Consider the following 16,654-nt stretch of genomic DNA (forward strand, 5'->3'; position numbering starts at 1 on the left):
TCACACTACACACTGCCCTAACCCATCTGGACGAGAGGAATACCTATGTAAGAAGGCTGTTCATCGACAGCTCAGCATTTAACACCATAGTACCCTCCAAACTAGTCATTAAGCTCGAGACCCTGCAACTGGGTCCTGGACTTCCTGATGGGCCGCCCCCAGGTGGTGAGGGTAGGTAACAACATCTCCACCCCGCTGATCCTCAACACTGGGGCCCCACAAGGGTGCGTTCTCAGCCCTCTCCTGTACTCCCTGTTCACCCACGACTGCGTGGCCATGCGCGCCTCCAACTCAATCATCAAGTTTGCAGACGACACTACAGTGGTAGCCTTGATTACCAACAACGACGAGACAGCCTAAGGGAGGAGGTGAGGGCCCTCGGAGTGTGGTGTCAGGAAAATAACCTCACACTCAATGTCAACAAAACAAAGGAGATGATCGTGGACTTCAGGAAACAGCAGAGGGAGCAGCCCCCTATGCACATCGACGGGACAGTAGTGGAGAAAGTGGAAAGTTTTAAGTTCCTCGGCGTACACATCACGGACAAACTGAAATGGTCCACCCACACAGACAGCGTGGTGAAGAAAGCGCAGCAGCGCCTCTTCAACCTCAGGAGGCTGAAGAAATTCGGCTTGTCACCAAAAACACTCAAACTTTTACAGATGCACAATCGAGAGCATCCTGTTGGGCTGAATCCCCGCCTGGTATGGCAACTGCTCTGCCCACAACCGTAAGGCTCTCCAGAGGGTAGTGAGGTCTGCACAATGCATCACTGGGGGCAAACTACCTGCCCTCCAGGACACCTACACCACCCGATGTCACAGGAAGGCCAAAAAGATCATCAAAGACAACAACCACCCGAGCCACTGCCTGTTCACCCCGCTATCATCCAGAAGGCGAGGTCAGTACATGTGCATCAAAGTTGGGACCGAGAGACTGAAAAACAGCTTCTATCTCAAGGCCATCAGACTGTTAAACAGCCATCACTAACATTGAGTGGCTGCTGCCAACATACTGACTCAACTCTAGACACTTAAATAATGGAAAAATGTAATAAATGTATCACTAGCCACTTTAAACAATGCCACTTTATATAATGTTTACATACCCTACATTACTCATCTCATATGTATATACTGTACTCTATACCATCTACTGCATCTTGCCTATGCCGTTCGGCCATCACTCATTCATGTATTTTTATGTACATATTCTTATTCATTCCTTTACACTTGTGTGTATAAGGTCGTTGTTGTGAAATTGTTAGGTCAGATGACTTGTTAGATATTACTGCATGGTCGGAACTAGAAGCACAAGCATTTCGCTACACTCGCATTAACATCTGCTGACCATGTGTATGTGACAAATAACATTTTATTTTATTTGTCCTGGAGGGCAGGGAGCTCTCCCCCAGTTATGCAGTGGGCCGGCCGCACCACTCTCTGTGGGGCCTTCCGGTTGAGGGCCGTGCAGTTGCCGTTCCAGGCAGTGGTGCAGTTGCCGTTCCAGGCGGTGATGCAGCCAGTCAAGATGTTCTCGATTGTGCAGCTATAGAACTTATTTAGGATTCCTGTAGTCCACGATTGTCTCCTTGGTTTTGCTGATGTTGAGGGAGAGGCTGTTTCTAACCTCCTCCCTTCTCCGCCCTGCTTTGCTTTATCTTGGCCAGGTCACAGTTGTAAATGAGAACTTGTTCTCAACGGGCCTACCTGGTTAAATAAAGGTTAAATAAAATAAATCCAATAAGCATGGAGTACACCCTGTATACCCACGACTGCGTGACCTCACACAGTTCCAACTCCATCATCAAGTTTGCTGACGACACAACAGTAGTAGGCCTGATTACCAACAACGACGAGATGGCCTACAGGGAGGAGGTAGGCCCTCTGACTGTGTGGTGCCAGGTAAACAACCTCTCCCTCAATGTCAGAAAAACAAAGGAATTGATCGTGGACTTCAGGAGGAACCAGGCTGGGCATGCCCCCATCCTCATCAACGGGGCCACCATTGAGACAGTTCCTCCGGTACACATCTCCAAGGAGCTAAAATGGTCAAACCACACGGACAGTATGGTGAAGAAGGAACGACAGTGACTCTTCAACCTCAGGAGGCTGAAGAAATGTGGCCTGTCCCCGAGGGCCGTCACAGTGTTCTACAGGAGCACCATCGAGAGCATACTGTCAGGCTTTATCAAAGCCTTGTCCGACAATTCCACCTCTATACACTGAGTGTACAAAATATTATGAACACCTGCTCTTTTCATGACATACACTGACTAGGTAAATCCAGGTGAAAGTTGTGATCCCTTATTAATTTCACCTAAATCCACTTCAATCAGTGTAGATGAAGGGGACTTAGAGAAGGATTTTTAAGCCTTGAGACAATTGAGACATGGATTGTATATGCGTGCCATTCAGAGGGTGAATGGGCAAGACAAAACATGTAAGTGCCTTTGAACAGGGTCTGGTAGCAGGTGCAAGGCGCACCAGTTTGAATGTGTAAAGAACTGCACAGCTCCTGGGTTTTTCATGCTCACCAGTTTCCCGTGTGTATCAAGAATGTTCCACCAACCAAAGGACATCCAGCCAACTTGACACAACTGTGGGAAGCATTGGAGTGAACATGGGCCTGCATCCCTGTGGAATGCTTTTGTCACCTCGTAGAGTCCATGCCCCGACAAATTGAGGCTGTTCTGAGGGCAAAAGGGGGTGCAAACTCAATATTAGGAAGGTGCTCTAATGTTTTGTACACTCAGTGTACAACAGACTATTACAGGTGGCTATATAAAACTATAAACAAATACGCTACCAGCTTTGGATCTCTTGGACTTGTAGAATTTCCCATTATAACCAATTTCCCTACAACAAATATGTAGTTTGTTACATTGTTGTTTCAATGATGAGTCAGTCTAAGTAAATCATTAGATCTGAAGGCAAAAATGTACCTAATCCCATGGTTTTTAAGAGATCCAATAGAATGTTGTTTGTTTGATAGTCATTTTCAATGAACATGTGAACATTCCAACTTGTCTCAACATTCCTTTATCAGCCTGCGAACATTCTATTGCATAGACTCCATACAACAAAATATATAAAGATGTGAAAAACATAGAACAATTGAATGCCATCAAACCTTTGACACCTCAAAGTGGACACATTTTTGGTCTGGCCCCTTGACTATTCGCTGTAGATGTATGAGCCTAAAAGGGAACACACCATGTCCTATTGTAAAATCTTGGTTAACAAAATGTATACATTGGTCTCATGACCATCTTTTCTCTAATGTATAGACAAAGGTTTTAGGCTTTAGGTTTTTAATAGAAGTCTGTGGTTTTAGGAGATCAATAATCATGAAGTAAAGGAGACGAGGAGAGGAAGGAAGTCATTTAAGAATGTTGAAACACGCCCCTGAGCATCACGGAAGTGCGTGCAAGTAATGTCATATGACTTGTTCAGAACGAGAAATAAAATGTTGCTAATCTGTGGATAAGAGTGGACCTTAACGGTGAATGATATCCAAAGCAAACACGGTAATATTGACCCTATGTATTTTGACATTTTTGTTTTTGTCATTGATCATCGGTTTGCAGGTAATAACTCTGTGAGAGAGAAAATCGTACAGTCGTTAGCTAACGTTACAGCTTAAGTATTCGTCACGAGTGGTGACTAACGTTAGCTAGGATGGCTAACGTGAACTAGACAGACATGCGACAAACTAGCCAAATAAAATAAATGCAAACTGGTGTTAGCTGACGGTTCTCATCAACCCCCCTCTTTAGTTACTAAAGAGATAAACAAGCACACGCTGAAGGATGGCTAATCAGTTTCAGAATCATCTTACTTCCTTCCTTCCTTTAACAGGAGGATACTTAATACCAGCCTATTAGCTGCATACTAGCCTTCGTCTTCTTGTTTCCACAGAAATGGAGGAGATAAGAATATCTCCTGATTACAACTGGTTCAGAAGCACAGTGCCACTGAAAAAAGTAAGCAAAAACACCATATCGCACTCCACAATAGCCTAGCTAGCTTTATCACTACAGTTGTTTCAGTTGCTGGCCATTCACATAGCCCGTATGAACTCAATACAATAATATTTAATTGAACAGTTATACTATATATCTTCAGTTTGTTGACATTGACGAGTCCAACACCAGTCTTCGTAAATATCCCTTTCATTGACGTGATCCCATCTAGAAACACAGTTCTTTGTTATAGAATTTGCTATAATATTACATGGAATGTTTTGCATTTATGGGTTGTACATTCATGTTTTACCTCTGTATCATCTCTCTAGATTATAGTGGACGACGATGACAGCAAGGTGTGGTCCTTATATGACGCAGGCCCAAAGAGCATCAGGTGTCCCATCATATTCCTTCCCCTGTGAGTGGGACAGCAGAGGTGTTCTTCCAGCAGGTCTTAGCCCTGACAGGCTGGGGCTACAGAGTCATCTCAGTGAGTCACTGTGAAAGAACACCTTTATGGCTTGTAATATCTTCAATTCATTCAGATATTCATCATCCACAGTCAAATGACCAAGGCACTCCTTTTGGAATATTAGATACACTAGACTGGGTCCACTCTATAGGTTATGTGATGCTTATTTATTCAGTGTAGAGGCAACCAGTGCAAATCAAACATTTTGGCTGTTAGGCCATCCTCCATGTTTAGAATTTAAAATAAAAAGCCTTTTATATGAAGAACTTTGGAAAAAACTGTATTGGGACTGTATGGTGAGAATTTAGAAAGGATCAGTAATGGATGAATGCTGGTATTTTGATATTTGACCAACACAGTTAATATAACTAATATAACAGTAAGACAGGCAAAACTGAGGAGTGTAATTAAGTCTAATGCTTTTATAAGCATCTTTATGAAGCTGGTATACTTTTAATTGCGCTATAGGTTCATAAAGGTGTTTTCAGATTTTTATTGACCAAATAGTGAGAGAGAATGACAGTGGGGAATGTTAGAGCGAGGTTGTGTGAAAGGGCAGTAGGCTGGATTTGATCCCATGCCGATACTAAAGACTCGTGCTGGAGTCTTTACCTCTCGACCAGCCAGGATACAATACAAGTCTTTCACTAGGCTATATTCCAAGTGATTTTTATTTGAGCCAGGCACCATTGAATGTCATGACGTTAACATCACACTGAGTGGCATAGAGTTGATTCCAGTTCTCTGTAGCTGCTAGGTTCAACTAGTGCTTTTAGCTGTTAGATATTTGGCTTTGTTTTGTTTTAGAACTGTATGCAAACAAGGATAAAACACATCTGAAGCAGAATAAGTTTACTCAACACAGGACCGTTTTGATCTGGATTAAATGTGTTTTAAACTAACCCCAGGGGTTCCTAGACTGGATATATTCTACAAGTTAAGGTTTCTGAAAATGACTTTTCTCTCTGTCTCTCTTAGCTGCAGTATCCTGTTTATTGGGATCTCTTGGAGTTCTGTGATGGATTTCGGAAGCTTCTCGATCACTTGCATTTGGACAAGGTTTGTATTACCATGGAAAACTTGTAACGCTAGTCTTTTATGGTTTTACAATGGTATGACCTGGAATTATAAAAACCGACAGCTATAATGCGTTTTTAATATAATAATATATGCCATTTAGCAGACGCTTTTCTCCAAAGTGACATAGTCATGCGTCTATACTTTTACGTACGGGTGTCCCTGAGATTCAAACCCACAACCCTGGCGGGGCAAGCACCATGCTCTACCAACTGAGCCATACAGGACCATATTATTACTATATTAATGGTATTATTACATAATACATTATTACATTATTATTACATGTATGAGCCGTTATAATTGTCTTATTATAATTTATATAGCAAATGTTCAATATAGTCATGATCATTATGAGGCATAAGGGACTTCCATTATAAGGCGTGTCATAAGCATGTATTCTAAGTGCATCATAATGCATTAAGGCTTTAAGTAAAGTGTCAGACTATTTCTATTGTTATAGGTCCATCTATTTGGTGCTTCTCTGGGCGGCTTCCTGGCCCAGAAGTTTGCCGAGCACACACACAAGTCTCCCAGAGTCCACTCTCTGATCCTGTGCAACTCCTTCAGTGACACCACCATCTTCAACCAGACATTGACAGCCAACAGGTATAGTCCTGTGTTGTATTCCTTAAGGAACACTGTAGCAAAATTAAAACAAGCATTTCTTATTGGACAAGTTCAAGTAGTCCTGCCCTGTTTGTCTGTTTTGTTCGATTTGGTGCCTAATGAATAAGACCCTGTTTTACCCTTACCGTGCTGTGGAGGAAGAACAGGGTCGTGTTCAGTGGACAAACGTTGTGGAGCGGTGCAGATAGAAATGCCATGAATAGAGCTGACATGATTCCTTTCTCTACATGTCAGAAAGGCAACCTTTTACCCTGCTGAACGTGACCCAGGTGTTTGTCAAAACGCAAAACATAGCCTTTGTTTATGGTCTGTCATTACAAATGTCATCTGTGTACCGTGTAGGCCTCCGTAGTTCATTAAAGTTACATGTTCTTCAGTCTTGTCTTTTTTGGTTTAGCCTTACCATTTAGCTTTGAGCCACATAAGTTTCTCTATTCTCTACCTGTAGATCCCTGTTCTGAGTCATTCATACAGGGACGCCATGTTATTTCTTGCCTTCCAGTTTTTGGTTGATGCCCGCCTTCATGTTGAAGAAGATTGTCCTGGGGAACTTTGCTAAAGGACCTGTCGACCCCAAGATGGCCGACGCAATCGACTTTATGGTCGACAGAGTAAGTTCCAGACCTCCATTAAAGGGGTAATCTGAAATTGTTTTGGTAAACAGCTGAGGGATTGTCTAGAGAAATGTAACCACTCAAATTCACAGCAGAGATGCATATTTTGGGTTTTGATGAGGTATGACAGTTACCACCTCTCTCTCTTTCTCCCCCCCTCTCTCTCTCTCTCTCTCTCTCTCTCATCTCTCTTTCTCTCACCCCCTTTCTCTTTCTCTCTCCCCCTCCCTAGCTGGAGAGCCTGAACCAGGGTGAGCTAGCCTCTAGACTAACACTCAACTGTCAGAACTCCTACGTGGAGCCTCACAAGATAAAGGACCTGGCCGTCACCATTATGGATGTAGGAGGAACTGCTGTTCATTTGCAGCATTTTATTTCCATTCTTGTTTACTGTACATCTCACTTCACATATCAGTAGGGATTGGCTGTTTTGTGGCTTGTGGGTGGGTCATTGGAGCTGTAACCTGGATGTGTTCTGTGCTTATGCATATGTATGCGACTGTGTGTAACTGTGTGTGTGCTACTTGTTTGTGTGCGCGTTTAATTTGGTTTAAAGGTGTTCGACCAGAGTGCCCTGTCACACGAGGCGAAAGAGGAAATGTATAAGCTGTATCCAAATGCCAGACGGGCTCACCTCAAAACGGGTGGAAACTTCCCCTACCTGTGTAGGAGTGCTGAGGTCAACCTATACATACAGGTGAGCACATCAGAGTTGGTAGAAAAGACACACTAACTGTACCATTTAAACCACCAAACTGATATGATAAATATTACACAATACATTTCATGTGGGGATATGATGTGACTTTCCCCTTACATTGTATTAGGAACAGAAGTTCATAAAGTGAAGTGTTGTCTGTCATCAAAATGTATTTTGTAGCACAGATGTGGCTGGTTGGGTTAGCCTGGAGAGGAAGCTGTGGTATTATCGCACCACTTTAGTATGTTTATCTTGTATATTTCAGACTCAGCTGATGATGATAGTGTCAACTGTTCTACTCTCATACCGCTCTCACCTCAACGTGGCTAACATTTCCCAGCCTAATTGTTACCAAATATCCAAATGGAGATTCAGTGAATACTAACATCTGACATTGATTGATTTATCTCGAGGAGTCCCCCACGCTTGTCTCAAAGCAGCGAGATGTCGCTGTCCCAATCAAAATGTTGCTGAAATTATAATCTAGGTGACCACACACGACTATTGCTTTAAATTAGTATAACGGCTGGATATGACTTTGGGAGTTTCAGTATAAGCAAGAATTTGATACATGCCTTCAATTGCATTAGCCTACTTTATTCCAATATTGTCATCATTCAGTGCATCATAACTAAGGTGAGTTTTCCTCTATCTGCGCCTTTTCTAGGTCCAATGGCTGTTTCCTCCTTCCTCACTCTGCTGTCGTCTGCCTCCGTCTCAACACCACTTTATTTCAATATACAGTTTTCTAGAAATCTTTTTATTCATTTTTTTGGCACTTAATTTCTGTGATGTCAGGCCTGGGCTCGGGACTTCAGCTCACCGGGCTTTGGTCAGACCGGGATCCAATTTTAGTTCTGATGAGAACTCTAAACTGCATTCGGGTCTCATGTGCAGTCCGTCGGTGTCAATTATGCTCAAGGTTTCCATGTGAAAACCTGTTTGGATAATGTGCTATTTTATTTTTTGCCAATATTTGCTGCTGCGCATGTTGTGTATTTTGGGGAATTGCTTTAGTGTGACATTGTTGTAATTTCTCAGGTCTTGTCATTTTATTTTCTCGGGAAATGTGAGGTGTTGATCCCGGCTACCGGTGTTTATTTTTAAAATTGTATTTAACTTGGCAGGTCATTAAAGTCAGGACAGAAAGAGTGGTAACCCCACACTGTTGAATGTTGTAACAATTCTCAGACTCGTACATGTAGTAGTGTAGCCTCGTTAATGTATTAAACATGTGAGTTTGTGATGAATCCAGCAGTGCAGGCTCCTGCACATTTCTTATTGCCGTTTCATTGTGTTACTACTACTACTATACTACTATGGTGCATCACTATGTACCATTTGGTACCAGATAGTTACCAATTGTGCTGACTTTGATGTAAGTCAAGTATCCATTATTGGTACATAGTTACTACTGTAGTTAGTTAATACCAATGTACATACCAAGTACTAGCTGGAAATCAGGCTGTAAAATAAAGATTTTTGTCTGTATCTACAACCACCAGATACACCACAATCTTGAATAGCACCACTAAACATAGTCAAACACTTGATACGACAGCTTCCTCTGCAGGCTAACCCAACCAGCTGCATCTGTGCTACAAAATAGGTTTTGATCACTAACATCCCTTGTTAATCCCTAGTGTCAAGTGTTTGACTATGTTTTAAGTGGTGCTTTTCAAGATTGTCTCTCTGATGTTTGGAGATGCAGCCAAAAATCTTTTATTTCCAGCTAGTACTTGGTATGTACATTGGTATTAACTAACTACGAGGCTACACTACTAGGTGTACGAGTCTGAGAATTGTTAGAACATTCAACAGTGTGGGGTTACCACTCTTTCTGTCCTGACTTTACTTATTGTACCTGCAACTTAGCCTTGTACCAACATCCTGATCTCAAGCTTACATTCTGTAAGGATGGTCATGTGAGGCTTCCTGCATGTAACTTCATATAGACTATTTCTGAACATGTTCCCTCTGTCTCGACCCCTCTCCTCAGATTCACCTGCGGCAGTTCCACGGGACGCGGTACGCCGCCATCAACTCGGACATGGTGAGCGCCGAGGAGCTGGAGGTGCAGAAGAGCCACCTGGTGAATAGCGCCAACGACCAATGATGAGACTGTTACCTAGCACCTTCTCCTCTCTCCCAGCTCTGACCGACAGGCCAGAACCGGATTGGCTGATTCTGTGGGGCAGAACTATGGGAACTACATTTCCCTGACCAGCAAAACAGCCAAGAAAATGTCAACCATAGAAATTAGAATGACTCAATTCTATTTCTGTATTTCTATGATCAACCATCATCACCCAGTCACCACGACTGGTCACACGGATCCACTTGGTAAAAAGGTCATCTCTTCACCTGATCTTCTTCCTGTTTTTTCTACGATATTGAATACAATCAATCCACAAGTTGAACTGATACTATTTTTACTTTACAGTTAAAAATATATATTTTAATTATCACTGTTACTGTAAATAGAGCGTAATTGGCTACGTTGCTTTGAGAGAAGAAACGCCATACGATGCCATGTTATGAACCTTTTGCCTTATGTGATATAAATCTCATGCATTTAATTGATGTTGCACTTTTGAATTCCATGTTTTTCCTTCTATGTTTATGGTTAACTCTGCCAACCGTGGCGATACTTGGTAAGCTAGAAAACCTGCACTGATTAGATATACTGCTGAGGATGTTAGTCGGAATAAATTATGTATAATGTTAAATTTAATTTCTAATTGAATAAAGCCTTCTTGAAAACATGCCCTGCCATGTGGGGTTTTGTCATTTCAATCAACTTTCTATGCATTTCCATAGGTTGTTATATGCTGTTATGAATGCCTAAATCTATTTGTGCTGGAATGATGTAAAGCACAATAAATGCAAGATGTCATGTTGATAGAACATTTTCCATAATGCTGGGGGTTGGTCTATTGCAGGGATCATTAACTACATTCAGCCATGGGATGATTTTTATTTTTCTCGAGTGGATGGTCATGGGGTTGGAACATACACCGTTTAAAGGTTTGGGGTCACCTTTTTTTATTGCGGACTGCAATATCATCGAATAGTCCCCACGATATGCAACTGTTCAGGGAAGTCAGGAACCAATACACGCAGTCAGTCAGGAAAGCAAAGTCTCTAACCAGAATAGAAAGAAGAGTGGGGGGCCCCGGTGCACAACTGAGCAAGAGGACAAGTACATTAGTGTCTAGTTTGAGAAACAGACGCCTCAACTGGCAGCTTCATTAAATAGTACCCTCAAAACACTAGTCTCAACGTCAACAGTGAAGAGGCGACTCCGGGATGCTGGCCTTCTAGGCAGAGTTCTTCTGTCCAGTCTCAACGTCAACAGTCCGGGATGCTGGCCTTCTAGGCAGAGTTCTTCTGTCCAGTCTCAACGTCAACAGTGAAGAGGCGACTCCGGGATGCTGGCCTTCTAGGCAGAGTTCTTCTGTCCAGTCTCAACGTCAACAGTGAAGAGGCGACTCCGGGATGCTGGCCTTCTAGGCAGAGTTCTTCTGTCCAGTCTCAACGTCAACAGTGAAGAGGTGACTCCGGGATGCTGGCCTTCTAGGCAGAGTTCTTCTGTCCAGTCTCAACGTCAACAGTGAGGCAGAGTTCTTCTGTCCAGCGACTCCGGGATGCTGGCCTCTCAGTGAAGGCAGATGCTGGCCTTCTAGGCAGAGTTCTTCTGTCCAGTCTCAACGTCAACAGTGAAGAGGCGACTCCGGGATGCTGGCCTTCTAGGCAGAGTTCTTCTGTCCAGTCTCAACGTCAACAGTGAAGAGGTGACTCCGGGATGCTGGCCTTCTAGGCAGAGTTCTTCTGTCCAGTGTCTGTTCTTTTGCCCATCTTATTATTTGTTTAATTTGTTATTGGCCCGTCTGAGATATGGCTTTTTCTTTGCAACTCTGCCTAGAAGTTCAGCATTCCGGAGTCGCCTCATTAACAATGTCTACACTGTATTTCTGATCAATTTGATGCTATTTTAAATGGACAAAAAAATTGTGATTTTCTTTCAAAAACAAGGACATCTAAGTGACCCCCAACTGTTGAACGGTGGTGTAATTACAAATAATTTGTAAACTGCAAATGAACTGCAAGAAGCCCAAACAGAAATATTGAAATATAACGTACTTTCAAACCTTGCTTATCACATGTCTCTATTATTCGTGGAAATAATTGGGAACAGATTTACCAAATTAAAATCAATTGAAGCTGATTTCTTGATATTCAGAAAACTTGGGATGCCAAAGAAAAGCACAGAATTTGGTCCCCAGTTGGGGAACCCTGGTCTAGTGGGAGTTCTGCTGCCCCCTGGATCACATGACAGTGAAGGCAGCAGTTTGATCCCCTGTTCCACCACTCAGTCTCCACTATATCCCTGTCATCTATTTAATCTGTTTTAATACGTCAATAAATCTTCAAAATACACTTTAAAAATATTTTAAGAAAGTTTCACTAAAATGTTTCTGTATAGAAAGTCAATTAACAAATTAATACCTCAGTTGTTAATCAATTGTTTAATTGATCTAAATGTACAAGCCAAACAGTGATAAACTAAATAACAGTCCATCCCAGTGCATTGTCCATCAATACAAGAAAATAGAAAACAGTTAAGCATTTGTTAAAAACAGATCTTTACACAATATGTATGGCATTTTATGGTAAAAATCTACCATGTGGTAGAACCACCACCTATTTTAGTTATTGAGCTGCATAGTCATGAACAGTTGTAATTTAGTAGACTGAGTTGACATTGCAGTCCGGTACAGAAGAGAGCAATGTGGAATACTTCACCACACAGCTGAAAGCAGTATAAAACAAGTGGTCTCGCTAGTAAAACATTGAAAAAGCATTCTATTAATATGGCAGATGTAGAGAGAAAACATTTTTTACTTCTCAGGTATGAAAAAATTAAATGGTAGAATATTTGTTTTATTTTCAGGCATGAAAAAGATAGTGATTGTTAATTTATTATGCCCTCTTTTCCTTTTAGGCTAAACAACAAGTGGTCTTAAATGCATGGTGCCTAGAATATGGAAATATAATGGCTCAGTAGAACATTTATTTTCATTGCACCTGCACCAGTAGAGCAAATATTTTTCACATTTACAGTGCACCACCCCACACACAAAAAAACTCAACATTTAATTCAGTTGAACTTAGAGAAAAACACTGACTGCTATAGTTCTCTGTATGACAGACATACAGACAAACATGGATCCTTGACTGATCCAGGGGTCGAATTACAGGTTGCTGGGCACCATAACATATTAGATATATTAACATGGGTGCCTCCATAAGCATTAAATATATACAGACCAAAAATAAAACACAACATGCAACAATTTCAAAGATTTTACTGGGTTATAGTTTATATAAGGACAGCTGTCAATTGAAATGAATGAATTAGGTCCTAATCTATGGATTTCACATGACTGGGAATACAGATATGCATCTGTTGGTCACAGATACCTTGGATCAGAAAACCAGTCAGTCTCTGGTTTCACCACCATTTGCCTCATGCAGCGTGACACATCTCCTTCACAGAGTTGATAAGGCTGTGGAATGTTGTCCCACTCCTCTTCAATGGCTGTGCGAAGTTGCTGGATATTGGCAGGAACTGGAACACACTGTCATACACGTAGGTCCAGAGCATCCCAAACATGCTCAATGGGTGACATGTCTGGTGAGTACGCAGGACATGAAAGAACTGGGAAATGTTCAGCCTCCAGGAATTGTGTACAGATCCTTGCGACATGGGGCCGTCCCTTTATCATGATGAAACATGAGGTGATGGCGGCGGATGAATGGCATGACAATGGGCCTCAGCATCTTGTCACGGTATCTCTGTGCATTCAAATTGGCATCGATAAAATGCAGTTGTGTTCGTTGTCTGTAGCTTATGCCTGCCCATACCATAACCCCACCGCCACCATGGGGCTTTCTGTCCACAACGTTGACATCAGCAAACCGCTCGCTCACATAACGCCATACATGTGGTCTGTGGTTGTGAGGCCGGGTGGACGTACTGCCAAATTCTCTCAAATGACTTGAGACTTATGGACGTTAAATTCTCTGGCAGCAGCTCTGATGGACATTCATGCAGTCAGCATTCCAATTTCATGCTCCCTCAAAACATGAGACATCTGTTGCATTGTGTTGTGTGACAAATCTGTACATTTTGGAGTTGCCTTCTATCGTTCCCAGCACAAGGTACACCTGTGTAATGATCATGCTGTTTAATCAGCTTCTTGATATGCCACACCTGTCAGGCAGATGGATTATCTTGGCAAAGGAGAAATGCTCACTAACAGGGATGTAAACTAATTTCTGCACAACATTTGAGAGAAATAAGCTTTTTGTGCGTATGGACCATTTCTGAGATCATTTATTTCAGGTCATTAAACTTGGGACCAACACTTTACATGTTGCATTTATATTTTGTTCAGTGTGTTAACTTTATTCAGACACTATTTTTAGTTTTGAACCCTGGGATGGGCATTTATTCCTGCAGTATATCAGTGTGTTTCAGGATGGACTTGTTCACATGGCGGTGCATTTCTTGGGAGAGCTTGTGTCTGCATTTGCCTTCTGTCTGATGCTTTCTGTTGAAAAAGAAAAAGGAAACTTCTTTGTTCATTCAAGTTGACCTACGGGCTACGGACCATTACTGGTAGAGATGATAAAAGATGGTCAAACCAGCATTTAATGTACTTATGTCATTAATAACCACAATATCAGTGGTGGAAAAAAGTACTAAATTGTCATTCTTGAGAAAAGTACAAGTAAATACTATACATCAAATTCCTTATATTAAGCAAACCAGACGATACAATTCTTGTTTTTTAAATTTACACAGAGAGCCGGGGGCACACTCCAAAACTCAGACAATTTATAAATGCAGAATTCATGTTTAGTGAGTTCGCCAGAAGTGGCAGTAAGGATGAAAACCCGTTATATTGGTAATTGAATCGGACTATATTGCTGTCCTACCTGAGCACTCGAAATGTGACCAGTGCTTTTGGGTGACAGGGAAAATGTATGGGAGTAAAAAGTACATATTTGCTTTAGGACTGTTTTAGAATAAAAGTAAAAGTTGTCAACAATATAAATAATAAAGTAAAGTTCAGACATCCTTTCAAAGTACAGAAATACAGCCGGTGTGATGCATTTTGCATCCTCTGATGCAAAACACAGCATCTTATGATGCAAAACACAGCATCCTCTGATGCAAAACACAGCATCCTCTGATGCAAAACACAGCATCCTCTGATGCAAAACACAGCATCCTCTGATGCAAAACACAGCATCCTCTGATGCAAAACACAGCATCCTCTGATGCAAAACACAGCATCCTCTGATGCAAAACACAGCATCCTCTGATGCAAAACACAGCATCTTATGATGCAAAACACAGCATCTTATGATGCAAAACACAGCATCCTCTGATGCAAAACACAGCATCCTCTGATGCAAAACACAGCATCCTCTGATGCAAAACACAGCATCTTATGATGCAAAATGCATCTTACCGGCTGTATTTCTCTACTTATATATCATGAAAACTTAATTTCTGACATGCAAAACATTTTTGGACTATATCAACAATGGGCCCCCACAAATACCAAAAGATTGAAGTACTACTTAAACTACTCTAAGTATTTTTACTTAGTTACTTTACACCACTACATAATATGCTCATAAAGCTTTTGGACAACTACCTCCCCCAGGCTAGACAGCAGTGTGGTCTAGAGGGAAGCTGGGCAGTGTTCAGTAGGCATGAAATGACTGACAATGATTGGACAGTACAGTCCGATAAGAACATCCATTGTTGTTTTTGATTAAATAAAATGCTATTCGCCCATTGTGCCCTGGTGCTCAGGTTCAAATACCTGATGGGTGTTGACTCCGTCCCCGTGCCATTGACTCACCAGCTAGGTCGGTCCTGGAGATCCCCGTCAGTCCCTCATACAGGCCTTTGATTGGGTTCTCCCCTGCGATGACTACTCCATGCAGCCAGATCAGCAACATACGGTGCCCATGCTCCTTGAAGCTCTTTGTACCTAACATATGTGAATGTCATAAGAGACTTATCATATAAAATAGGTGGGCTACAATAAGGACAGTTCTGGGCTTAAGTGCCTTGCTCAAGGGCACAACGGCAGGATATGGTACCTGGGATCTGTCAATTAACCCTCTAGGTTGAACCAGCAACCCTGTGGCTACTGGTCAGCCTCTCTCACCTAAAGGCTACCTGTCCGCCCAAGCTGCTAACTCCTTATTCCTTAGGCTCTTTGGTGTTTACAGATCTGAAGGAATCATATGAATGTAAGCAATATGGCGGAAGCGCCCTTAAAATCAGATAGAAAGCTAGATGGAAAAGTTGAATTTTCACTTAGACCTATGTGATTGCTTAAGATCTGAAAATTACAACGAGCTAGGCTCTGGGGGTTATTTCTAGACCAAGCCAACACTTCACCTGTCCACTGCTGCTCTATGGAGCGTATGTGGGCATCCGTGAAGCCCCAGTGTTGTGCGAGGCTCTTCCACTCCCCGCGGGACAGGTCTTTGGTGGCCAGCCTCCACGTGACAGAGCGCAGGTGCTGGGTCTCCACCTGGTGGTCCTGCTTAAAGCTCAGCTGCTTTCCCAGCCACGAATCATCATCATCGCTGATCACGTTGTCCTGGTACACAAAGAAAGGGTGTGTGTTTGAGATTGACTGCATTGCAGTTGAGCTGCGAAGCAGGCTGATATTTGATTCTGAAATTCTAAAACATTCATTCCGGAATCGTGATGATCTGGTACAGCTGCGAAGACCTAAAGTAGTCGATCTCAACATGAACAAAGTAGAGCTGCAGGCGCTACCTTGCAGTTCAATGATGGAAAGAGTTTTTACATTTGCGTTTAAATATGAACCTACCTTTTCCCACTTGTAAAACCGGTCTGCTTTGATGATCATGTCCACTAAGATGACATGGTTTCCTCTGGCTGCCACCTCCAGAGAAGTCTTCCCCTGCTGAGAGTACCAACACACAGCCACAACACTGGATTCAATATGAGCACCAATTCACCTGGGTCCTGTTCATTAGCACCAATTCATGGGTCCAGTTCATTAGCACTAATTCGGGGGGAAACAGTGAAATGAGAGGTACTACCTAATCTAATAAGCAATACTTGTTGT

The 16,654-nt window shown here is 42.2% G+C and overlaps 2 protein-coding genes across 4 annotated transcripts in view; one reads left to right on the top strand and one right to left on the bottom strand.

Annotated features, from left to right (window-relative positions):
- The first annotated feature begins 3,384 nt into the window (after nt 1-3,384).
- Nucleotides 3,385-10,227, top strand: spg21 (SPG21 abhydrolase domain containing, maspardin). Its single transcript, XM_042318856.1, is given in 10 exon segments — nt 3,385-3,529; nt 3,921-3,985; nt 4,297-4,378; nt 4,381-4,457; nt 5,418-5,498; nt 5,980-6,125; nt 6,649-6,757; nt 6,993-7,100; nt 7,317-7,457; nt 9,460-10,227. Coding segments are annotated over 9 exon segments (924 nt in total). The 5' UTR covers nt 3,385-3,529; nt 3,921-3,922; the 3' UTR covers nt 9,577-10,227.
- Nucleotides 10,228-13,415: 3,188 nt separating this feature from the next.
- LOC112227843 (ankyrin repeat and death domain-containing protein 1A) overlaps nt 13,416-16,654 on the bottom strand; it is a 32,852-nt gene continuing 29,613 nt past the window's right edge. For all 3 annotated transcript variants that reach the window (XM_042318858.1, XM_042318857.1, XM_042318859.1), the window contains 4 exons: nt 16,394-16,489; nt 15,952-16,156; nt 15,404-15,535; nt 13,416-14,077 (listed from right to left, as the gene is read on the bottom strand). In XM_042318858.1, coding sequence (XP_042174792.1) covers nt 14,016-14,077; nt 15,404-15,535; nt 15,952-16,156; nt 16,394-16,489 — 495 coding nt within the window. In that variant the 3' untranslated portion in view covers nt 13,416-14,015. The remainder of the gene's footprint in view (nt 14,078-15,403; nt 15,536-15,951; nt 16,157-16,393; nt 16,490-16,654) is intronic.

Source organism: Oncorhynchus tshawytscha, unplaced genomic scaffold, assembly GCF_018296145.1.
Source record: "Oncorhynchus tshawytscha isolate Ot180627B unplaced genomic scaffold, Otsh_v2.0 Un_contig_8142_pilon_pilon, whole genome shotgun sequence".
Lineage (NCBI taxonomy): Eukaryota > Metazoa > Chordata > Actinopteri > Salmoniformes > Salmonidae > Oncorhynchus > Oncorhynchus tshawytscha.